Source organism: Pseudophryne corroboree, chromosome 10 (genome assembly GCF_028390025.1).
Source record: "Pseudophryne corroboree isolate aPseCor3 chromosome 10, aPseCor3.hap2, whole genome shotgun sequence".
NCBI lineage: Eukaryota > Metazoa > Chordata > Amphibia > Anura > Myobatrachidae > Pseudophryne > Pseudophryne corroboree.
In genome coordinates this window covers 270,127,062-270,153,761 of record NC_086453.1, presented here as the reverse complement: position 1 = coordinate 270,153,761, position 26,700 = coordinate 270,127,062, and the positions used below count along the sequence as shown (strand labels likewise).

At 44.4% G+C, this 26,700-nt stretch overlaps 1 protein-coding gene across 8 annotated transcripts in view; it reads left to right on the top strand.

Annotated features, from left to right (window-relative positions):
• The window catches only part of LOC134966492 (uncharacterized), a 261,433-nt gene that overhangs the window by 218,727 nt on the left and 16,006 nt on the right, over positions 1–26,700 (top strand). For all 8 annotated transcript variants that reach the window (XM_063943268.1, XM_063943269.1, XM_063943270.1 and 5 more), the window contains 3 exons: positions 4,134–4,201; positions 5,446–5,635; positions 19,565–19,708. In XM_063943268.1, coding sequence (XP_063799338.1) covers positions 4,134–4,201; positions 5,446–5,635; positions 19,565–19,708 — 402 coding nt within the window. The remainder of the gene's footprint in view (positions 1–4,133; positions 4,202–5,445; positions 5,636–19,564; positions 19,709–26,700) is intronic.

Below are 26,700 nucleotides of genomic sequence, written 5' to 3'. Positions count from 1 at the left end.
CGGCTTGACACCTGTTGTCCGCATTTCTGGTGAAATACCTCCACACCGAAGAGCTGATTTTTTTTGGTATTTTCACCTGGCATGTCAACGGCCATATTCCTCCCACGGACAACAGGTGTCTCCCCGGGTGCCTGACTTAAACAAACCACCTCACCATCAGAATCCTCCTGGTCAATTTCCTCCCCAGCGCCAGCAACACCCATATCCTCCTCATCCTGGTGTACTTCAACACTGACATCTTCAATCTGACTATCAGGAACTGGACTGCGGGTGCTCCTTCCAGCACTTGCAGGGGGCGTGCAAATGGTGGAAGGCGCATGCTCTTCACGTCCAGTGTTGGGAAGGTCAGGCATCGCAACCGACACAATTGGACTCTCCTTGTGGATTTGGGATTTCGAAGAATGCACAGTTCTTTGCTGTGCTGCTTTTGCCAGCTTGAGTCTTTTCATTTTTCTAGCGAGAGGCTGAGTGCTTCCATCCTCATGTGAAGCTGAACCACTAGCCATGAACATAGGCCAGGGCCTCAGCCGTTCCTTGCCACTCCGTGTGGTAAATGGCATATTGGCAAGTTTACGCTTCTCCTCCGACAATTTTATTTTAGGTTTTGGAGTCCTTTTTTTACTGATATTTGGTGTTTTGGATTTGACATGCTCTGTACTATGACATTGGGCATCGGCCTTGGCAGACGACGTTGCTGGCATTTCATCGTCTCGGCCATGACTAGTGGCAGCAGCTTCAGCACGAGGTGGAAGTGGATCTTGATCTTTCCCTAATTTTGGAACCTCAACATTTTTGTTCTCCATATTTTAATAGGCACAACTAAAAGGCACCTCAGGTAAACAATGGAGATGGATGGATTGGATACTAGTATACAATTATGGACGGGCTGCCGAGTGCCGACACAGAGGTAGCCACAGCCGTGAACTACCGCACTGTACTGTGTCTGCTGCTAATATATAGACTGGTTGATAAAGAGATAGTATACTCGTAACTAGTATGTATGTATAAAGAAAGAAAAAAAAACCACGGTTAGGTGGTATATACAATTATGGACGGGCTGCCGAGTGCCGACACAGAGGTAGCCACAGCCGTGAACTACCGCACTGTACTGTGTCTGCTGCTAATATATAGACTGGTTGATAAAGAGATAGTATACTCGTAACTAGTATGTATGTATAAAGAAAGAAAAAAAAACCACGGTTAGGTGGTATATACAATTATGGACGGGCTGCCGAGTGCCGACACAGAGGTAGCCACAGCCGTGAACTACCGCACTGTACTGTGTCTGCTGCTAATATAGACTGGTTGATAAAGAGATAGTATACTCGTAACTAGTATGTATGTATAAAGAAAGAAAAAAAAAACACGGTTAGGTGGTATATACAATTATGGACGGGCTGCCGAGTGCCGACACAGAGGTAGCCACAGCCGTGAACTACCGCACTGTACTGTGTCTGCTGCTAATATATAGACTGGTTGATAAAGAGATAGTATACTCGTAACTAGTATGTATGTATAAAGAAAAAAAAAAAAACCACGGTTAGGTGGTATATACAATTATGGACGGGCTGCCGAGTGCCGACACAGAGGTAGCCACAGCCGTGAACTACCGCACTGTACTGTGTCTGCTGCTAATATAGACTGGTTGATAAAGAGATAGTATACTACTAATATTATATACTGGTGGTCAGGTCACTGGTCACTAGTCACACTGGCAGTGGCACTCCTGCAGCAAAAGTGTGCACTGTTTAATTTTAATATAATATTATGTACTCCTGGCTCCTGCTATAACCTATAACTGGCACTGCAGTAGTGCTCCCCAGTCTCCCCCACAATTATAAGCTGTGTGAGCTGAGCAGTCAGACAGATATATAATATATATAGATGATGCAGCACACTGGCCTGAGCCTGAGCAGTGCACACAGATATGGTATGTGACTGACTGAGTCACTGTGTGTATCGCTTTTTTCAGGCAGAGAACGGATATATTAAATAAACTGCACTGTGTGTCTGGTGGTCACTCACTATATAATATATTATGTACTCCTGGCTCCTGCTATAACCTATAACTGGCACTGCAGTAGTGCTCCCCAGTCTCCCCCACAATTATAAGCTGTGTGAGCTGAGCAGTCAGACAGATATATATAATATTATATATAGATAATAGATGATGCAGCACACTGGCCTGAGCCTGAGCAGTGCACACAGATATGGTATGTGACTGAGTCACTGTGTGCTGTGTATCGCTTTTTTCAGGCAGAGAACGGATTATAAATAAAAGTGGTGGTCACTGGTCACTATCAGCAAAACTCTGCACTGTACACTACTGAGTACTCCTAATGCTCCCCAAAATTAGTAAATCAAGTGTCTCTCTAATCTATTCTAATTCTAAACGGAGAGGACGCCAGCCACGTCCTCTCCCTATCAATCTCAATGCACGTGTGAAAATGGCGGCGACGCGCGGCTCCTTATATAGAATCCGAGTCTCGCGAGAATCCGACAGCGTCATGATGACGTTCGGGCGCGCTCGGGTTAACCGAGCAAGGCGGGAAGATCCGAGTCGCTCGGACCCGTGAAAAAAAACATGAAGTTCTGGCGGGTTCGGATTCAGAGAAACCGAACCCGCTCATCTCTAGTTGAAATGCCATCAACGTCGTCTGCCAAGGCCGATGCCCAATGTCATAGTAGAGAGCATGTAAAATCCAAAAAACTAAATTTCAGTAAAATGACCCAAAAATCAAAATTAAATGCGTCTGATGAGAGGCGTAAACTTGCCAATATGCCATTTACGACACGGAGTGGCAAGGAACGGTTGAGGCCCTGGCCTATGTTCATGGCTAGTAGTTCAGATTCACATGAGGATGGAAGCACTCATCCTCTCGTTAGAAAACTGCAGTGCCACTCCTAGATGGGCCAGGTGTTTGTGTCGACCACTTGGGTCGCTTAGCTTAGTCACACAGCGACCTTGGTGCACCTCTTTTTTTCTTTGCATCATGTGCTGTTTGGGGACTATTTTTTGAAGTGCCATCCTGTCTGACACTGCAGTGCCACTGCTAGATGGGCCAGGTGCGTGTGTCGGCCACTTGGGTCGCTTAGCTTAGTCACACAGCTACCTCATTCCGCCTCTTTTTTTCTTTGCATCATGTGCTGTTTGGGGACTATTTTTTAAATCTGCCATCATGTCTGACACTGCAGTGCCACTCCTAGATGGGCCAGGTGTTTGTGTCGGCCACTTGGGTCGCTTAGCTTAGCCACACAGCTACCTCATTGCACCTCTTTTTGTCTTTGCATCATGTGCTGTTTGGGGACTATTTTTTGAAGTGCCATCCTGCCTGACACTGCAGTGCCACTCCTAGATGGGCCAGGTGTTTGTGTCGGCCACTTGGGTCGCTTAGCTTAGTCATCCAGCGACCTCGGTGCAAATTTTAGGACTAAAAATAATATTGTGAGGTGTGAGGTGTTCAGAATAGACTGAAAATGAGTGGAAATTATGGTTATTGAGGTTAATAATACTATGGGATCAAAATGACCCCCAAATTCTATGATTTAAGCTGTTTTTGAGGTTTTTTTGTAAAAAAACACTCGAATCCAAAACACACCCGAATCCGACAAAAAATTTTCAGGGAGGTTTTGCCAAAACGCGTCCGAATCCAAAACACGGCCGCGGAACCGGATCCAAAACCAAAACACAAAACCCGAAAAATTTCCGGTGCACATCACTAATACTGATATAAACAAAATAATGTCCACACTGTTATAAGCACAATATTATCTGTTATAAGCACAATAATGTCTACACTGTTATAAGCACAATAATGTCCACACTGTTATAAGCACAATAATGTTCACACTGTTATAAGCACAATAATGTCCATACTGTTATAAGCACAATAATGTCCACACTGTTATAAGCTCCACAATTCAAGCCACTCCAATGCATTATGAGTCAATACTGGCTCCTCCTTTTTCTTCTTAATTCATCTCAAAGTATATTTTACATTTATTGAATCAAGTTATTAACTTATTACCACTGGATTATTAGTTCATGATATATGTGTATAAATGGTGCTGTTATTTGATAATTTATCAGAATTAGACTTTAATGGTAACCGTTTTTATTCATTGCATTTTAGACTACAACTTTGCCGCTGAAGAAATACTATGGCAAGGGACAGACAAAAGAGTGGAAACTGGAGTATGGGTGAGTTGCAAAGCCCTCTATAATAAAGTGTTTGAAGGTGAACAAGTGTTAGCAAATGAATTTTTTTTTTTTTTTTCATTACAGATTTAATTATAATTAAATTCTGTATTCAGCTTGGTAATTTGGGGATAAAGGTTACCAAAGTTAATAAGCAACAGGTGGTTATGTTTCCGGCATTGCTAAAGATCACATCAATTTGTTATGGCCCTTGGAGACTCTAACATATTGTTATTTATTTATATAGCATCACCATATTATGCAGTACTGTACAGAGAATATTATCATCCATATCAGTCTCTGCCCAATTTCAGTGTGGAGCAGAGTGCTAACAACTGTGCCACCACACTGCCATATATTATAGGTATCTGGTTAATAGACCTACAGTAAAAGATAGACAGTCTATAGTCGACATGCAAAAGGTCGACAAGGCCAAAAAGTTGGCAGATAGTGCTTAATGGCCTTAAGCACTATTTGCCTTTCATTTGTCAACTTTTTGACCCTGTCAACCTTTTGCAAGTCGACAGGTTCAAAGGGTCGACAGGTTCAAAATGTCAACATGATAATGGTCAACACACATATGTTCGACACAAGTCTTTTTTTATGTTTTTTTTTTTGTTAAACTGTTTCATCATTTGCCATTCCACATGGACTACGATTGGGAAAAGTAACCTTGCCTGAAGCACGGAGAGCAAAACAGGCCTGCGAGGGTGCACATTTCCACTAATTTGGCTCAGATATGGTGAAACATATATAATGACACACAAAATTGTGTCAACCTTTTTTGTGTCGACCATTTTCATGTCGACATTTTGACCCTGTCTACCTTTTCTACTGTCTACCTTTACCATGTTGACCTTTTGACCTTATCAACCTTTTGACGCTATTGACCACTTGCTTGTCAACCATTTGCGGTCAACCTATTAACTGTCTATCTTTTACTGTAAATCTATTTAACCACACCCATAGTATTATGGGAATACTGTAGATGCCTGTAGTAAACAACAAAGTTTAAACATGTCAAATGTGATTGTAATAAGTGATGCATCTGGGATACAAATTATGAATGAATTAAAATATTTTTAACAAGTGATAGGTATAATGATTACTGCATTGCAGTGTGTCCTATTCAGAATTTTTTACCACTCTTTTTAAGCAAAGTGTTTCTTGATTAAGCAGTGATTGCATAAGTGGTATATAATTAATTGTAATTAATGTTTTCTTATTAATCCATTCTCTATTAACAGGGGAACCCTGGAATCCATCTCACTGTGTCTCCTGGATGAACTGCTATTTGAAATATTGAGAGACCTATCTGCTCCATTACTCCGTAGGATGATAAGAGACTTTATAAATGATCATCTCCTGAGGACTGTACTTCGTGATTTTATAGATGAAATTCTCACTAGCATCATCCGAGAAGAACTATCGTTATTGGTGAGAAGCTTGTTTTTTATTCCCCAATGTAAAGTGGGTCACACTAGGGGCCAGATGTAATAGCTTGCGAGACGGCCGGAGCTCCGAGTCTCCGGCTGAAGTCAGGGCAGTCGAGAGCCGGGCTGGGCCCAGGTACTTTTCAAGGGGCGTGGCCTAATCACAGGATGTGTGGTCATGTACCCTTAGAAAAAATAAGATTTTAAACCTACCGGTAAATCTATTTCTCCTAGTCCGTAGAGGATGCTGGGGACTCCGTAAGGACCATGGGGTATAGACGGGCTCCGCAGGAGATAGGGCACCTAAAAAGAACTTTGACTATGGGTGTACACTGGCTCCTCCCTCTATGCCCCTCCTCCAGACCTCAGTTAGAGAACTGTGCCCAGAGGAGATGGACAATACAAGGCAGGATTTAGCAATCCAAGGGCAAGATTCATACCAGCCCACACCAATCATACCATGTAACCTGGAACATACATAACCAGTTAACAGTATGAACAAACTACAGTAACGGTCCAAGACCGATGTCAACTGTAACATAACCCTTATGTAAGCAACAACTATATACAAGTCTTGCAGAGTTTCCGCACTGGGACGGGCGCCCAGCATCCTCTACGGACTAGGAGAAATAGATTTACCGGTAGGTTTAAAATCTTATTTTCTCTTACGTCCTAGAGGATGCTGGGGACTCCGTAAGGACCATGGGGTTTATACAAAAGCATCCAATCGGGCGGGAGAGTGCGTATGACTCTACAGCACCAACTGAGCAAACGCTATGTCCTCATCAGCCAGGGTATCAAACTTGTAGAATTTAGCAAAAGTGTTTGACCCCGACCAAGTCGCCGCTCGGCAAAGTTGTAAAGCTGAGACGCCTCGGGCAGCCGCCCAAGAAGAGCCCACCTTCCTAGTGGAATGGGCCTTAACCGAATTTGGTACCGGCAATCCAGCCGTAGAGTGAGCCTGCTGAATCGTATTACAGATCCAGCGAGCAATAGTCTGCTTCGAAGCAGGAGCGCCAATCTTATTGGCCGCATACAGGATAAACAGAGCCTCTGTTTTCCTAATTCTAGCCGTCCTAGCTACATAAATTTTTAAGGCCCTGACTACGTCCAGGGATCTGGAATCCTCCAGGTCACTTGTAGCCACAGGCACCACAATAGGTTGATTCATATGGAACGAAGAAACCACCTTAGGCAAAAATTGCGGGCCTGTCCTCAATTCAGCTCGATCCACATGAAAAATCAAGTAGGGGCTCTTGTGTGACAAAGCCGCCAATTCTGACACTCGCCTTGCTGATGCTAAGGCCAACAACATGACCACCTTCCAGGTAAGAAATTTCAACTCAACCTTGTTAAGCGGTTCAAACCAATGTGATTTTAAGAACTGTAACACCCCGTTCAGGTCCCATGGTGCCACTGGAGGCACAAAAGGGGGCTGGATGTGCAGCACTCCCTTTACAAACGTCTGGACTTCTGGAAGAGAAGCCAATTCCTTCTGAAAGAAAATCGAGAGGGCCGAAATCTGTACCTTAACAGAGCCTAATTTCAGGCCCATATCCACTCCTGTCTGTAGGAAGTGGAGAAGACGACCCAGATGAAAATCTTCCGTAGGTGCATTCTTGGTCTCACACCAAGACACATACTTTCGCCAGATACGGTGATAATGTTTTATCGTCACCTCCTTCCTAGCCTTTATTAACGTAGGGATGACCTCTTCCGGAATCACCTTTTTCGCTAGGATTCGGCGTTCAACCGCCATGCCGTCAAACGTAACCGCGGTAAGTCTTGAAATACACAGGGCCCCTGCTGCAACAGGTCTTCCCTCAGAGGAAGAGGCCAGGGATCTCCTGTGAGCATCTCTTGTAGATCCGAGTACCAGGCCCTTCGAGGCCAGTCTGGGACAACGAGTATCGTTCGTACTCTTCTTCGTCTTATGATCCTCAACACTTTTGTGATGAGAGGAAGAGGAGGAAACACGTAGACCGATTTGAACACCCACGGTGTTACCAGAGCGTCCACTGCTATTGCCTGAGGGTCCCGAGACCTGGCGCAGTACCTCTGAAGTTTTTTGTTGAGGCGTGACGCCATCATGTCTATTTGCCAAAGACCCTGAAAATGTTTTCCCTGTGTGACCGCTCCCCATCCTCGGAGGCTCGCGTCCGTGGTAACCAGGATCCAATCCTGAATTCCGAACTTGCGATCCTCCAGGAGGTGAGCACTTTGCAACCACCACAGGAGGGACACTCTGGTCCCTGGGGACAGAGTTATTTTCCGATGTAAGTGCAGATGGGACCCGGAACACTTGCCTAGAAGGTCCCATTGAAAAGTCCTTGCATGGAACCTGCCGAAGGGGATGGCCTCGTAGGCCGCCACCATTTTCCCCAGAACTCGAGTGCATTGGTGAACTGACACCCTTTTCGGTTTTAGCAGGTCTCTGACCATGTTCTGTATGTCTTGGGCTTTCTCTATTGGGAGGAAGACCTTCATTTGTTCCGTATCCAGTATCATACCTAGGAACGGTAGTCGAGTTGTCGGAATCAACTGTGACTTCGGTAGATTTAGAATCCAACCGTGTTGCTGGAGCACACTCAACGAGAGCGCCACACTGTTCATCAATTTCTCCCTTGATCTCGCTTTTATCAGGAGATCGTCCAAGTATGGGATAATTGTGACTCCATGCTTGCGCAGGACCACCATGATTTCCGCCATTATCTTGGTGAAAATCCTCGGGGCCGTGGAGAGTCCAAACGGCAACGTCTGAAATTGGTAATGACAATCCTGTACAGCGAATATCAGGTATTCCTTATGGGGGGCATATATGGGGACATGAAGGTACGCATCCTTTATGTCCAGAGACACCATAAACTCCCCCTCCTCCATGTTGGCTATTATCGCTCTGAGAGATTCCATTTTGAATTTGAATCTTCTTATGTACAGGTTTAGGGATTTCAGATTCAAAATAGGTCTGACCGAACCGTCCGGTTTCGGGACCACAAATAGGGTTGAATAGTAACCTCTTACCTGCTGGTGCAGGGGAACCTTGATTATCACTTGCTGTATACACAGCGTTTGAATTGCAGCTAACACTACATCCCTTTCCGATGTGGAAGCTGGTAGGGCCGATTTAAAAAATCGGCGCGGGGGCACCTCCTCGAATTCCAATTTGTAACCCTGGGAAACTATTTCTAACACCCAGGGATTCAGGTCCGAACTGACCCAGGCCTGACTGAAAAGTCGAAGACGTGCCCCCACCGGTGCGGACTCCCTCAGGGGAGTCCCAGCGTCATGCTGTGGGTTTTGGAGCAGCCGGGGAGGACTTTGGTTCCTGGGCACCTGCCGAAGCAGGTGCTCTCTTGCCTCTGCCCTTACCTCTGGCGAGGAAAGAGGATCCCCGACCTCTTTTGGACTTGTGCGACCGAAAGGACTGCATCTGATAGGGTGTAACTTTCTTTTGCTGTTGGGGTATATAAGGTAAAAAATTTTGATTTACCTGCTGTGGCTGTGGAAACCAGGTCCGTCAGCCCATCCCCAAACAATACATCACCCTTGTAGGGTAGTACTTCCATATGTTTCTTGGAATCCGCATCACCCGTCCATTGGCGAGTCCATAAAGATCTTCTCGCTGAGACAGACCTCTTATCCGGAGTCTCCCAAGCTTTTCCAAAGAATTAATTTAATTCATGAGATGTGGGAAAGTTAATAATCTGTTTCTTTTCCTTTAAACATGTGTACCCTTGTGTCGGGGACAGAGAGTTCATCCACAATATGCAACACATCCCTTATTGCTACAATCATACACTGAATGGTTTTAGTCACCCTAGGGTGCAATTTTACTTCGTCATAGTCCACACTGGAATCAGAATCCGTGTCGGTAGTAGTGTCTTGTTAAGGGACGCTTTTGAGACCCCGACGGGCCCTGTGAGTCGGTCCAATCTGAGGATTGACCCCCTGATGTCCCCCCTAAATCAGCCTTATCAAGCTTTTTATGTAAAGATGCCACACTTGCATTCAACATATGCCACATGTCCATCCAATCTGGAGTCGGCACAACCGACGGGGACACACCACTCATTTGCTCCACCTCCTCCTTGGAAAAGACTTCCGCTTCAGACATGTCGACACCACGTACCGACACCCCACACACACAGGGATTAACCTATAAGGGGACAAAACCCCAACCAGGCCCTTAGGAGAGACAGAGAGAGAGTATGCCAGCACAGACCCAGCGCTTAATAACACTGGAAAAATATGACCAGATAGCGCTTTTATATATACAGGTTGAGTATCCCTTATCCAAAATGCTTGGGACCAGCAGTATTTTGGATATGGGATTTTTCCGTATTTTGGAATAATTGCATACCATAATGAGATATCATGGCAATGGGACCTAAATCTAAGCACAGAATGCATTTATGTTACATATACACCTTATACACACAGCCTGAAGGTCATTTTAGCCAATATTTTTAATAACTTTGTGCATTAAATAAAGTTTGTGTACATTCACACAATTCATTTATGTTTCATATACACCTTATACACACAGCCTGAAGGTCATTAAATACAATATTTTTAATAATTTTGTGTATTAAACAAAGTTTGTGTACACTGAGCCATCAGAAAACAAAGGTTTCACTATCTCACTCTCACTCAAAAAATTCCGTATTTTGGAATATTCCGTATTTCGGAATATTTGGATATGGGATACTCAACCTGTATATAAAATGACCAGATTCCCACTCACTGCGCTCAAAATGCCCCCCTCCTCTTTTTACCAGCCTGAATGTTCAGCAGGGGAGAGACCAGGGAGCCAGCGTTTTCCTCATGCAGCTTCTGTGGAGAAAATGGCGCTGGTTAGCGCTGGGGATCAAGCTCCGCCCACCCGACGGCAGGCTTCGGGGCCGGTGATTTTTTTATAGAAAATGGCGGGGGATCGTAGAATTACTGTCCAGCAGCCTAATCTACCTTGTCAGTGCCCAAATGTGAGGTTTATTGCTGCCCAGGGCGCCCCCCCCCCTGCGCCCTGCACCCTTCAGTGCTGCTCTGTGTGTGTGAATGGGAGCAATGGCGCGCAGCTTACTGCTGCGCACCTTACCTCATGAAGATCTGATGTCTTCTGCCGCCTATGATGTCTTCTGCCTTCTCATACTCACCCGGCTTCTATCTTCGGCATCTGTGAGAAGGACGGCGGCACGGCTCCGGGACGAACCCCAGGTGAGACCTGTGTTCCGACTCCCTCTGGAGCTAATGGTGTCCAGTAGCCTTAGAAACAGAGCCCAACTTGACAAGCCAGCTCTGCTTCTCTCTCCTCGGTCCCACGATGCAGGGAGCCTGTTGCCAACAGGACTCCCTGAAAATAAAAAACCTAACAAAATTATTTTTCCACAGAAAACTCTGGAGAGCTCTCTGCAGTGCACCCATTCTCCTCTGGGCACAAGATCTAACTGAGGTCTGGAGGAGGGGCATAAAGGGAGGAGCCAGTGCACACCCATAGTCAAAGTTCTTTTTAGGTGCCCTATCTCCTGCGGAGCCCGTCTATACCCCATGGTCCTTACGGAGTCCCCAGCATCCTCTAGGACGTACGAGAAAAACATACTGAAAAAAATTGTATTTTAAGCACCTCCATGGCCACACTGCAGCCCAGTACACAGCAGAGTGTGCTGGGCTGAGGAGAAGAGCTGCAGCTGCTGCTGCCAGTTAAGGGGGAGGGGGCCCAGGGCCCCCTCTTGGCCCTCACTGGGCCCCTCCATCAGACCTGGGCCCGGGTAATTTGTACTCTCTTTCCCCCCCCTCTCTCGGCACCACTGACTGAACTCGTACGTTTTTTTAAAGCAGCAAACGTTTACAAGGCAAAACCAGCCAGGCCGTCTTGCAAACCATTACATCAGGCCCTAGGTGTTTTGTTTTGTCCTTTTCTGGAGTAACACAATAAGACTGTACAGTACGAAAGGTTTCTCATGTGTGGTTCTTTTTATCCTTGTTAGCAATGTAATAGATTAGCCACAGTTCCTAGACATAGGGGTATTTATGTATTACATGATCACTTTCTAATATTTTTTCATATTTAGAAACTTTTTCATATTTGGAAACTATGCTAATTAATCTGAAAACAGTTCACACATCCCATGTTTTAAAACCAAAACCAGGACACTAAAACAAGTTGAATGTCCATAAATGTCACATGATAAATGCAGACAGCATGTATAAGCATGTCATCTTACTGTGGGGGTCATTCCGAGTTGATCGTAGTTGTACTAAATTCAGCACAGCTACGATCATTCACACTGACATGCGGGGGGACGGCCAGCACAGGGCTAGTCCGCCCGCATGTAAGTGCCGACGCCCCTGCAGAAGTGCAAAGGCATCGTGCAGCGGCGATGCCTTTGCACCTCAAGAGTAGCTCCCGGCCAGCGCAGCTTTAGCATGCTGGCCGGGAGCTACTCATTGCTCCCAGGCCCGCAGCGGCTGCGTGTGACGTCACACAGCCGCTGCGGCCCGCCGCCCATTCGGTTCGGCCACGCTTGCGCTGGCCGGACTGCTCCGATGAAACGGTGACCAAATGCAGCCGTTCCGCCCCCTCCCGCCCAGCGATCGCCTCTGTCTGTCAATCAGGCAGAGGCGATTGCAGCCCTGCTACGGCGTCAGCTCATGCTCATAAGGGACCCGTTCGCTCGGCTGCGATAAAAAGCAGCGAGCGAATGGGTCAGAATGACCCCCTGTATATCATAAATATATGTCCTTCGGATTATAGGAAAATCAGAGCTGCGGTTTACATAATCCTAGCTGCCAAACAACAGGATTGGCCTGAAAAAAGCTTGTACAGCATGGAACTTTACATGTGGAGAATAGTCCTCTATACTAAATAAAAGGGGACAGTCGGAACATGGGGTAAAATGTAAAACTACTGTATATGAAATTTCAGAGTAGGCCAAGTTATGAATTTTAACCTTGCATAAATACTAACTTTTAACATCTATTATATTTTCTTTCACAATGCATTCAAGGTCGCTGGATGGCTAAGCTAAGCGACCCAAGTGGCCGGCACAAACACCTGGCCGATCTAGGAGTGGCACTGCAGTGTCAGACAGGATGTCACTTAAAAAATAGTCCCCAAACAGCACATGATGCAAAGAGAAAAAAGAGGTGCACCAAGGTCGCTGGATGGCTAAGCTAAGCGACCCAAGTGGCCGACACAAACACCTGGCCCATCTAGGAGTGGCACTGCAGTTTTCTAACGAGAGGATGAGTCATGTGAATCTGAACTACTAGCCATGAACATGGCCCATCTAGGAGTGGCACTGCAGTGTCAGACAGGATGGCATTTAAAAAATTGTCCCCAAACAGCACATTATGCAAAGAAAAAAAGAGGTGCACCAAGGTCGCTGGATGGCTAAGCTAATTGACACAAGTGGCCGGCACAAACACCTGGCCCATCTAGGAGTGGCACTGCAGTGTCAGACAGGATGGCACTTAAAAAATTGTCCCCAAACAGCACATGATGTAGAGATAAATAAAAAAAAAGAGGTGCAAGATGGAATTGTCCTTGGGCCCTCCCACCCACCCCCTCCCACCCACCTTTATGTTGTATAAACAGGACATGCACACTTTAACAAACCCATCATTTCAGTGACTGGGTCTGCCACACAACTGTGACTGAAATGACTGGTTGGTTTGGGCCCCCACCAAAAAAGAAGCAATCAATCTCTCCTTGCACAAACTGGCTCTACAGAGGCAAGATGTCCACCTCCTCCTCATCGTCCGATTCCTCACCCCTTTCACTGTGTACATCCTCCTCCTCACAGATTATTAATTTGTCCCCACTGGAATCCACCATCTCAGGTCCCTGTGTACTTTCTGGAGGCTATTGCTGGTGAATGTCTCCACGGAGGAATTGATTATAATTAATTTTGATGAACATCATCTTCTCCACATTTTCTGGAAGTAACCTCGTATGCCGATTGCTGACAAGGTGACCGGCTGCACTAAACACTCTTTCGGAGTGCACACTGGAGGGGGGGCAACTTAGGTAAAATAAAGCCAGTTTGTGCAAGGGCCTCCAAATTGCCTCTTTTTCCTGCCAGTATACGTATGGACTGTCTGACGTGCCTACTTGGATGCGGTCACTCATATAATCCTCCACCATTCTTTCAATGGTGACAGAATCATATGCAGTGACAGTAGACGACATGTCAGTAATCGTTGGCAGGTCCTTCAATCCGGACCAGATGTCAGCACTCGCTCCAGACTGCGCTGAATCACCGCCAGCGGGTGGGCTCAGAATTCTTAGCCTTTTCCTCGCAGCCCCAGTTGCGGGAGAATGTGAAGGAGGAGCTGTTGACGGGTCACGTTGCGCTTGACTTGACAAGTGTCTCACCAGCAGGTCTTTGCACCTCTGCAGACTTGTGTCTGCCGGAAAGAGAGATACAACGTAGGCTTTAAACCTAGGATCAAGCACGGTGGCCAAAATGTAGTGCTCTGATTTCAACAGATTGACCACCCGTGAATCCTGGTTAAGCGAATTAAGGGCTCCATCAACAAGTCCCACATGCCTAGCAGAATCGCTCCGTTTTAGCTCCTCCTTCAATCTCTCCAGCTTCTTCTGCAAAAGCCTGATGAGGGGAATGACCTGACTCAGGCTGGCAGTGTCTGAACTGACTTCACGTGTGGCAAGTTCAAAGGGTTGCAGAACCTTGCACAACGTTGAAATCATTCTCCACTGCGCTTGAGTCAGGTGCATTCCCCCTCCTTTGCCTATATCGTAGGCAGATGTATAGGCTTGAATGGCCTTTTGCTGCTCCTCCATCGTCTGAAGCATATAGAGCAGAGATTTTCAACCTTTTGCAACTCGCAGCACACTGAACAAGATTTAAATATTGCCAAGGCACATTCATATATAATGGTGATGCATGGTGCAGTTGCGTGTCCTAGGATGCCATGTTGCAGCTTCTCCATAGGTAACGCCTGAGCCATATCTGAGAAAGCCAGAAGAGCCCAGTACTGCCCGTGCCCATAAATAGAACTGGCTCTGCAACCACTAAACCCACCAGTATTGATCGTTCCAGGGCCTCAGTAGCAGCAAAACACTGTCAGGTCTGGTTCTGCTTCTACGGAGGCACACCTGGAGACTGCTCAGGGCACACTAGAGTGCCACGGCAAAGTGGTTGAAAAACACTGATATAGAGGGTTGAATTCTCTAATTCCCTGTGAATTAACGGTGGATACCGGACACACGTTTAACACCACCGCAGCTGCCAAGACCTGAGTTATCCGTTTTGCAGCAGGATGACTGCTGTGATATTTCATCTTCCTCGTAAAGGACTGTTATACAGTCAGTTGCTTACTGGAAGTAGTACTAGTGGTCTTCCGACTTCCCCTCTGGGATGACGATCGACTCCCAGCAGCAACAACAGCAGCGCCAGCAGCAGTAGGCGTTACACTCAAGGATCCATCGGAGGAATCCCAGTTCGGAGAGGACTCGTCAGACTTGCCAGTGACATGGCCTGCAGGACTATTGGTGTTCCTGTCTAAGGAGGAAATTGACACTGAGGGAGTTGGTGGTGGGGTTTGCAGGAGCTTGGGTACAAGAGGAAGGGATTTAGTTGTCAGTGGACTGCTTCCACTGTCACCCAAAGTTTTTGAACTTGTCAATGACTTCTGATGAATGCGCTCCAGGTGACGTATAAGGGAGGGTGTTCCTAGGTGGTTAACGTCCCTACCCCTACTTATTACAGCTTGACAAAGGCAACACACGGCTTGACACCTGTTGTCCACATTTGTGTTGAAATAATTCCACACCGAAGAGGTGATTTTTTTTGTAATTTGACCAGGCATGTCAATGGCCATATTCGTCCCACCGACAACAGGTGTCTCCCCGGGTGCCTGACTTAAACAAACCACCTCACCATCAGAATCCTCCTTGTCAATTTCCTCCTCAGCGCCAGAAACACCCATATCCTCATCCTGGTGTACTTCAACAGTGACATCTTCAATTTGACTATCAGGAACTGGACTGCAGGTGCTCCTTCCAGCTCTTGCAGGGGGTGTGCAAATGGTGGAAGGCGCCACCTCTTCCCATCCAGTGTTGGGAAGGTCAGGCATCGCAACCGACACAATTGGACTCTCCTTGGGGATTTGTGATTTAGAAGAATGTACAGTGCTTTGCTGTGCTTTTGCCAGCTTAAGTCTTTTCATTTTTCTAGCGGGAGGATGAGTGCTTCCATCCTCATGTAAAACTGAACCACTAGCCATGAACATAGGACAGGGCCTCACCCGTTCCTTGCCACTCCGTGTCGTAAATGGCATATTGGCAAGTTTACTCTTCTCATCAGACGCTTTTAATTTTGATTTTTGGGTCATTTTACTGAACTTTTGTTTTTTTTATTTTACATGCTCTCTACTATGACATTGGGCATCGGCCTTGGCAGACGACGTTGATGGCATTTCATATTCTCGGCCATGACTAGTGGCAGCAGCTTCAGCACGAGGTGGAAGTGGATCTTGATCTTTCCCTATTTGACCCTCCACATTTTTGTTCTCCATCTTTTAATGTGTGGAATTATATGCCAGTAATATATCAATAGCAATGGCCTACTGTACCATACTGCTATATATATATATATATATATATATATATATATATATATATATATATATATATATATATATATATATATATATATATATATATACTGGTGGTCAGCAAAATTCTGCACTGTCCTCCTACTATATACTGCGCACAACTACAATGCAGCACAAATATGGATAGCATACTTGACGACACAGAGGTAGAGCAATGGACTACTGTACCGTACTGCTGTGTGTATATATATATATATATATATATATATATATATACACTGGTTGTCAGCAAAATTCTGCACTGTCCTCCTACTATATACTGCGCACAACTGCAATGCAGCACAAATATGGATAGTATACTTGACGACACAGAGGTAGAGCAATGGACTACTGTACCGTACTGCTATATATATATATATATATATATACTAGTGGTCAGCAAAATTCTGTACTGTCCTCCTACTATATACTGCACACAACTACAATGCAGCACAGATATGGATAGTATACTTGATGACACAGAGGTAGAGCAATGGACTACTGTTCCGTACTGCTATATATATATACTGGTGGTCAGCAAAACTCTGCACTGTCCTCCTACTATATACTGCGCACAACTACAATGCAGCACAGATATGGATAGTATACTTGATGACACAGAGGTAGAGCAATGGACTACTGTACCGTACTGCTATATATATATATATATATATATATATATATATATATACATACAGGTGGTCAGCAAAATTCTGCACTGTCCTCCTACTATATACTGTGCACAACTACAATGCAGCACAGATATGGATAGTATACTTGACGACACAGAGGTAGAGCAATGGACTACTGTTCCGTACTGCTATATATATATATATATATATATATACTGGTGGTCAGCAAAATTCTGCACTGTCCTCCTACTATATACTGCACACAACTACAATGCAGCACAGATATGGATAGTATACTTGATGACACAGAGTTAGAGCAATGGACTACTGTTCCGTACTGCTATATATATATATATATATATATATATATATATATACTGGTGGTCAGCAAAATTCTGCACTGTCCTACTACTATATACTGCGCACAACTACAATGCAGCACAGATATGGATAGTATACTTGATGACACAGAGGTAGAGCAATGGACTACAGTACCGTACTGCTATATATATATATATATATATACTGGTGGTCAGCAAAATTCTGCACTGTCCTACTATATACTGCGCACAACTACAATGCAGCACAGATATGGAGCGTTTTCAGGCAGAGAACGTAGATATTTGCAGCACACTGAGCACAGATATTTGCAGCACACTGAACACAGAAACTGAGAGAACACAGCCACGACCTCTCGCTATCATCTCCAATGCACGAGTGAAAATGGCGGCGACGCATGGCTCTTTATATGCAATACGAATCTCACGAGAATACGACAGCGGGAATATAACGTTCGGGCGCGTTCGTGTTAACCGAGCAAGGCGGGAAGATCTGAGGCTGCCTCGGAACCATGTAAAATAGGTGAAGTTCGGGGGGGTTCGGATCTCGAGGAACCGAACCCACTCATCTCAAATTTGAAGCAAGTGGGTTGAGGTCCATAGCGCACATTATGAAATATCTGCTGAGATGTGATTTATTGCTACTGTATATTGTGACTCCCAGATCTTCCTCTCTAGAATGTTTGGAAATAGATTGTTGGAGACTTTTAAGAGCCTTTGTAGGAACCTGAGGTGGGAGAGTTTGAAGGAGAAATTAGGGATTATGGGGCTGATTACGAGTTGATCGCACGAAGCTGCTTTTTGCAGTCCGTGCGATCAACTATACTCCATCTATGGGGGTGGGTATTTTCCCATAGCAAGGCTGCGATCACTTGTGCAGCCCTGCTATGGTAAAAAAAATTGTGTAGTTTCTAAGTAGGTCTAGACATACTATTGCATATTGCTCACCTGCCACAGTGTAACCTTCAAAGTGCGCCCAACATGGCTGCCCCATATGGTACACTTGTGGATGGGATGAAAAATACATAGGCCTGATGGTTTTGATGGAACCCTACTCTGAACTGTAGGACTCTGAAATCACCCCCATTTTGTGTCATCTCTTCTAGGGGTGGACTATTCCACCCTGGGTAATCCTACGCTGAGCGCCCAAGATGGCTGACGCACCTGGTACCTTGTGAGGGTGGAATACACAACCATTGGAAGTTATTACCCAAAATGCCTACACCAATCCTGCATTATGCTTTCTGTGTGCTTAAGGTTTTCTTTTATGTCTGTGTGGCTTATCTATTGTTGTATTACTCAAATCCTCTGTATCATGTGCATTGTTTTTGATATCTGTAAAGTGCCTTGAGTCCTGTTGGAGAAAGAGCGCTATATAAATAAAATTATTATTATTATTACCAGCTGTGACGTTTTCAGCTTGTTTGGTCCTGTCTCTGACGTCAAACACCCTCCCTGGACACGACACTGTTTCTTCAAACACACCTGCGTTTTTCTTACCACTCCCAGAAAATGGTTCCGAAAGCTGTGTTGCTGCCCAGGAACACCCACCGCCTGTCAATCCTCAAGTGATCGCCGCTGCGATCACTTACTTTGTTCCCTTCGTCATTGCCCGGTGACATCCGTCACCGGGCAACGACGTGCGTGCGCATTACAGCCCCCGCGCATGCGCAGTAGTGACCCAGTCGCAGCTGTGTGAGCGAAAGCACGCTGCGATCGAGTAGTAATGACCCCTAATGTACTGTAAAGTAATATGCTCATATTGTCTGCTGATATTCAGTCAACTAAGAGTTAATCAATGTTTCCCACTCTGCAAAATTGAGATTCTTCTACTGTTAAAAAGAATCTCAAATCATTTGTAGACCAGGGAATTGCAAAGTGGTAAATGTAACTTACCCATTAATATGTTTAGAATGGGTGGTATTCAGTATGCCGACTGATGGGATCCCGGCGCACAGTATACCGGCGACGGGATCCCGACAGCCGGCATACCGACACTTATTCTCCCTCGTGGGGGTCCACGACCCCCCTGGAGGGAGAATAAAATAGAGTAGCGCGCCACCGTGCCCATAGCGTGGCGAGCACAGCGAGCCCGCAAGGGGCTCATTTGCGCTCGCCACACTGTCGGTAAGCCGCCGGTCGGGCTCCCGGCGCCGGTATGCTGGTTGCCGGGAGCCCGACCGCCGGCAGATCGTAGTGAACCCGTTTAGAATGTGTCTGTATACATGTGGGTGTGTCAGGGAGGGATGTATGATTGATTTATGGTGAAACACTTTTTTGAGTATTTATTTATACAGTACCTATTTTCTAAACTAAATCATTTCTTAAAAATAACATTGTTATCAGGTAGAAGAGTTAAACTTGGAAACTGAACATGACAGACTACAAGAATATCTTATTCAGAGTCTGATCAATCAGGAAGTGGAAGATACTGTCATTGTCGTCCTCAACACATGTGATAATCAGCTCACTGAACTGCACAAAAAGCAGGTAAATGTTTTCTAGTCATTTATTTAATGTGACTCTATTAGTGGAAAACATTTTTCATATGTTCTATATCTTCAAAGATTAATTTTTCTAATAGTAATTCTATGCTTCAAGTTCGTTTTCTATTAGGCTCTGGCAAAAACTCAGTGTTAAAGAGAGCTGGAGTGGGAGACTTAGGGGTCTATTTACTAAGCCCTGGATAGAGATACAGTCTCTGGAGGTAAAGCACCAGCCAATCCGCTCCTTACTGTCATTTTTCAAACACTGCCTGTGGCATAGCAGTTAGGAACCAATTGGCTGGTACCTTATCTCCAGCGACTTTATCTCCATCCAAGGCTTAGTAAATAGACCCCCGAGTTAGTGTTACCAAACCTGAGAGCTGTGCTGTGAAATTGCCATATCCACTAGACCACAGGTTCTCGAACTCGGTCCTCAGGACCCCACACAGTGCATGTTTTGCAGGTCTCCTCACAGAATCACAAGTGAAATAATTAGCTCCACCTGTGGACCTTTTAAAATGTGTCAGTGAGTAATTAATACACCTTTGTACTTGCTGGGTTACCTGCAAAACATGCACTGTGTGGGGTCCTGAGGACCGAGTTTGAGAACCACTGCACTAGACCAGTGGTTCTCAAACTCGGTCCTCAGGACCCCACACAGTGCATGTTTTGCAGGTAACCCAGCAGGTGCACAGGTGTATTAATTACTCACTGACACATTTTAAAAGGTCCACAGGTGGAGCTAATTATTTCACTTGTGATTTTGTGAGGAGACCTGCAAAACATGCACTGTGTGGGGTCCTGAGGACCGAGTTTGAGAACCTGTGCACTAGACAAATTTGTCACTCTGATTCGTGGTCCAGCCTTTAATCATGGTTCTAGTGTAATGACTATACGCAACTTCTATGTAAACATTTAGAAGATGCATCAATTGGAACATGGTATCGTGCCTCTGTTCAACAGCAGCATGTGGGAAGTAGTCTTTTTAAAAAAAATCTGAATTACTTTGCTTTTATTAAATTACTAGCTGTTCTACCCGTTCTTCGCACAGGAGTTTCTGATTTTCACGGTTGTAAATATAAATGAGTGTTACAAATCTGGTAAATCTATAGAGCTGTGAATTTGAGATGTCTTAATGTAAGTAAATATTAATCCATGGTTACTGGCCTTACCTGAGGAGCACCTGTAGCAGATATGGTAAAAAGTGACAGGACCACTTTTGTAGTTCATTAAATTCTACACACTGGAGGTGCTATCCAAATATTGATCCGATTGTACATTTGGGTGTTATCATTTACGCAACACAAGCCATGCATTGGTAATGACGTCATTATGTCAACCCTCTTTTCATTCCCTTAGGGGAAGTTTAGTAAAATTCTAATTACGTCGTTTTCCTATTCCCCACCTGCAGAATACATATGTTAAATTTCATCTTCCTAGCGTATCGGTAAGAGAATAAGTGATGAGTCAATCAGTGAATGAGTGTGTGAGGGCTTCCACATTTTTGTAGTTTATTAAATTCTACACACTGGAGGTGCAATTCAAATTTTGATCCATTTGGGTGTTATCGTTCACGCAACGTAAGACATGCATCGGTAATGATGTCATTATATCAACCCCCTTAGGGGAGATTTATTAAAATTTGAGATATGTAGTTTTCCTTTTTCCCACCTGAAGAATACCTATGTTATATTTCAACTTCCTAACATATCGGGAAGTAAGAGAATTAGTGATGAGTCAGTCAGTCAGGGATGGCTTTCGCATATATATATATATATATATATATATATATAGTGATATTTCTTTACCTATTCATTTACCCAAAGGGGCATATTCAATTGTTTGAAAAGTCAGCTGAGGGTCTGTTTTTTCCTATCTGACAGGAAAAAACAGACACCCGACCGACTTTTCAAACCATTGAATATCCCCCAATGAGTCTACAGCAGACTTTTTGGGCTATATGTACAATAATAATGGTAAAACCTCAAACTATAGCACAAAAGCACAATAAAACGTAACCTCTTATTGGCTCTGGACAGCAGTTAAGTAGTACTGTACTTAAAATGAGATATGTGTGCTGATCCCCATGTTTTGGTTTTGAATTGATTTTGCTAAACAACTTTCAGTTTCAAGTGTTTTGGTTTTGATTTTGGCAAATGATATGATTCTGATTTGGTTTTGGTTTTAAATTTCTTTAAAATTGCTAAAAACAGCTACAATCATGTACTTTGGACCTGTTTTTGTTCCTACAGTATAATTAACATCAATAACATTAATTTCCAGTCATTTTCAGAAACCTCACAGATCACAATATTGTTTTCACAAATACTGACCAAAGGCTGCAGAAAGCTGACTGGCTAAACTAAATGACAGAAACACATGGCAGGTTAAAAGAATATAGCACATCTATGAAACATAGTGACACAGCAGTGGCAGACAAGATGGTAGTTTAATAAACTACTGTATATGACCACATAAAATGCTTTCATTAATGAAGAACTAGATCAGAGGCCTTAGGCCAGTATAGATATATGGAAGTAGAGTATTTATATAGTGGAATACTGGTAAAGGATTGATTCATTGAGTGATACTGTAGGTTGACTAATTTTACTAACCTAACTACAAAAAAAGTATAACAGAGACATGGGCCTGGCAAGCATATAGTAGAAGCCAGATACAGCATGCCAGTATTTGTGATGCACATTATGGTTGATCTAATATTCGACCGTGTACCACAAGTAATTTCTTAAACAGCCAGTATGTGTAGTGACAGCTTCACCCGTGTCGTCCAATGATCTGTGTGCTTCTATTGTATGGATCTCAAATTTGGAAGAATCCATATCTGCACACATGATTTATATGTATATATACACAGAGAGATGCAATAATTGTGTCTCACATATCGTACAAGTTATATAATTTTCAATGATGGAAATTTATAACATCTGATCTCGAATGCAGTCATATCATTGAACATCAGGTATACACAATGAGGGGGGTGTAAGATTAATATAAATGGCTGGCCTTAGCCATGTTACCAGTCATCACTTAATATATGATACACTGCTCTGTATAGTATTGAAAGAGTGGTACTCTGGTACATAAGTACTTATGATATATTATTCCCCATATTAGGTATCCTCCGTGTTAGGTAATTTCATCCACACTAGAGCACAGTACAGTAGTGGTATATAAAAGATTTGTTTTCTTCACACGGGGATTAGACAGTAGCCTGTTATAATCAGTGCTGTGCAACTTAATCTAGCATCATAATCCCAACAGTGGTTGCTTATTTCTAGCAATGTTACTGTGCCATAAGACAATATGTTATATATACTGTGCCCTGCTTCTCATTGACAAATTCTGCAGATCATTTTAAACATCAAGGTTACAAATAACACATGTATTTCGGAGTAGACATGTAGGATGCTAGGCTAAAGTCCTACGTATGTTTCACATACTAGCTTTTTCGATTTAGTAGATGTTGAAGAAGTATTATGACTGGCGGCAGCGGCAGCATTAGTGCTGGGTTCTTCTGCTTTTCTATTGACTGATCCATGATTGGTTTTATTTTTTAAAAGTTAAACCAGGACAGGCGTAAAGCTATTGTAGTTGAATTTACAGTAACTGCCACCACACCAAGTGAATTCACAATGAGATAGGGAAAGCAGAGATGACTGTTACCTTTATGATGCAGATTTCTGTTTACAACAGCAAATATGATTTTTTGGGGTGCAAATGATGGAGGGATACCACCACAAACAGTAGGTGACAATAAAAAATACAATATGCAATTTTTTTTTAATTCAATTATTAAAGAGTGAGACAGGCAATTTTTTTACACACAAGGATCAGTAAAGGTCACCTTTGCAAGAATTATTTTAGAGTAAAGATGGCAGGGATACTACCCAACCAGTAAGAATAACAGTAAATATATATACGCCGCATCTCATGAACACACTATGCTAGTTTTTTCATTTTATTATAAAAGAGTAAGACATGCAATTAACTTGGAGTAAAGATGATGAGGATACTATGCACCCAGTAAGTAGAACAGTAAATATAAATATATCAGGGATGTGCGGTGGGCCGAGACAGGTGAGGCAGAGCATTTTCTGTCATACTGACGTTTACAACAGAGTTCCTCACCGCATGTCCCTGAGATATATATATATATATATATATATATATATACTGGATACAGGCGGCACTCATGACGACTTGAATAAGAAAGACACGGACCCCGGGGATACTGTATCCAGTATCTACAGTGAATGACCCTCTTGGGCCAAATACACATGGAGGGCACCAGTTGCAAGTACACATTTGACAAACGGTAGAGTGCCAGCTTATTGTTTCTGTGTGTGTGTGTGTGTGTGTGTGTGTGTGTGTGTGTGTGTGTGTATGTATGTATATATATATATATATATATATATATATATACACTGTGTCTTAAAAACACAGTGAGTGTGCAGTGTGTGTGACACAAAAAAACACATGTCCACAGACAATAATGTCACCTTTCCCAGGCACCTACTCATGTGTCCAGCTACAGTACCCACTGTACTACTAGTAGGGTTGGACTGGCCCACAGGGGTACTGGGGAAACTAAATTAAATTATACTTGTTACGTATGTTACCTTATACTGCACAGGACTATTGCAGATTTTCTACAAGGCATTGCTGTCATTAATCTGGTACATTATCATGCATGCACTATCAGTATTTTATATATATATATATATATATATCTCTCAAGGGGCCTAGCCCATGCACTTTCTCATGGTTAGGCAAACCAATGTGATGGATGGCCACACCTTCTCTGGTGACTGGCCACATCCCTAAACATGGGCCCCTACCACTGCATTTCCCCGGTGGGCCCTTCATGCACTAGTCTGAAACTGACTTTCTCTATCGTCCTAAGTGGATGCTGGGGTTCCTGAAAGGACCATGGGGAATAGCGGCTCCGCAGGAGACAGGGCACAAAAAAGTAAAGCTTTACTAGGTCAGGTGGTGTGCACTGGCTCCTCCCCCTATGACCCTCCTCCAGACTCCAGTTAGATTTTGTGCCCGAACGAGAAGGGTGCAATCTAGGTGGCTCTCCTAAAGAGCTGCTTAGAGAAAGTTTAGTTTAGGTTTTTTTCTTTACAGTGAGTCCTGCTGGCAACAGGATCACTGCAACGTGGGACTTAGGGGGAAAGTAGTAAACTCACCTGCATGCAGAGTGGATTTGCTGCTTGGCTACTGGACACCATTAGCTCCAGAGGGATCGAACACAGGCCCAGCCGTGGAGTCCGGTCCCGGAGCCGCGCCGCCGACCCCCTTGCAGATGCTGAAGCGTGAAGAGGTCCGGAAACCGGCGGCTGAAGACTCCTCAGTCTTCATAAGGTAGCGCACAGCACTGCAGCTGTGCGCCATTTTCCTCTCAGCACACTTCACTGGGCAGTCACTGAGGGTGCAGAGCGCTGGGGGGGGGCGCTCTGAGAGGCAAATATAAACCTTATACAAGGCTAAAAATACCTCACATATAGCCCATAGGGGCTATATGGAGATATTTAACCCCTGCCTGACTGGAAAAATAGCGGGAGAAGAACCCGCCGAAAAAGGGGCGGGGCCTATCTCCTCAGCACACGGCGCCATTTTCTGTCACAGCTCCGCTGGTCAGAACGGCTCCCAGGTCTCTCCCCTGCACTGCACTACAGAAACAGGGTAAAACAGAGAGGGGGGGCACATTAATGGCTATATATATATATATTAAAGCAGCTATAAGGGAGCACTTAATATAAGGATATCCCTTGTATATATAGCGCTTTGTGGTGTGTGCTGGCAGACTCTCCCTCTGTCTCCCCAAAAGGGCTAGTGGGTCCTGTCTTCATTAGAGCATTCCCTGTGAGTTTGCGGTGTGTGTCGGTACGTGGTGTCGACATGTATGAGGACGATATTGGTGTGGAGGCGGAGCAATTGCCAAATATGCAGATGTCACCCCCCAGGGGGTCGACACCAGAATGGATGCCTTTATTTGTGGAATTACGTGATGGTTTATCTTCCCTTAAACAGTCAGTTGAGGACATGAGGCGGCCGGACAATCAATTAATGCCTGTCCAGGCGCCTCAAACACCGTCAGGGGCTGTAAAACGCCCTTTGCCTCAGTCGGTCGACACAGACCCAGACACGGGCACTGATTCCAGTGACGACGGTAGAAATTCAAACGTATTTTCCAGTAGGGCCACACGTTATATGATTTTGGCAATGAAGGAGACGTTACATTTAGCTGATACTACAGATACCGTAAAACAGGGTATTATGTATGGTGTGAAAAAACTACAAACAGTTTTTCCTGAATCAGAAGAATTAAATGACGTGTGTGATGAAGCGTGGGTTGCTCCTGATAAAAAGTTGATAATTTCAAAAAAGTTATTGGCATTATACCCTTTCCCGCCAGAGGTTAGGGCGCGCTGGGAAACACCCCCTAAGGTGGACAAGGCGCTCACACGCTTATCCAAACAAGTGGCGTTACCCTCTCCTGAGACGGCCGCACTTAAGGATCCATCAGATAGAAAGATGGAAGTTATTCAAAAGAATATATACACACATGCAGGTGTTATACTACGACCAGCTATAGCAACTGCCTGGATGTGCAGTGCTGGAGTAGTTTGGTCAGAATCCCTGATTGAAAATATTGATACCCTAGATAGGGACAATGTTTTACTGTCGTTAGAACAAATAAAGGATGCATTTATCTATATGCGTGATGCACAGAGGGATATTTGCACACTGGCATCTCGGGTGAGTGCTATGTCCATTTCAGCCAGAAGAGCCTTATGGACACGACAGTGGACAGGCGATGCGGATTCAAAACGTCACATGGAGGTTTTGCCGTATAAAGGGGAGGAGTTATTTGGAGTTGGTCTATCAGACTTGGTGGCCACGGCTACTGCCGGGAAATCCACTTTTTTACCTCAAGTCACTCCCCAACAGAGAAAGGCACCGACTTTT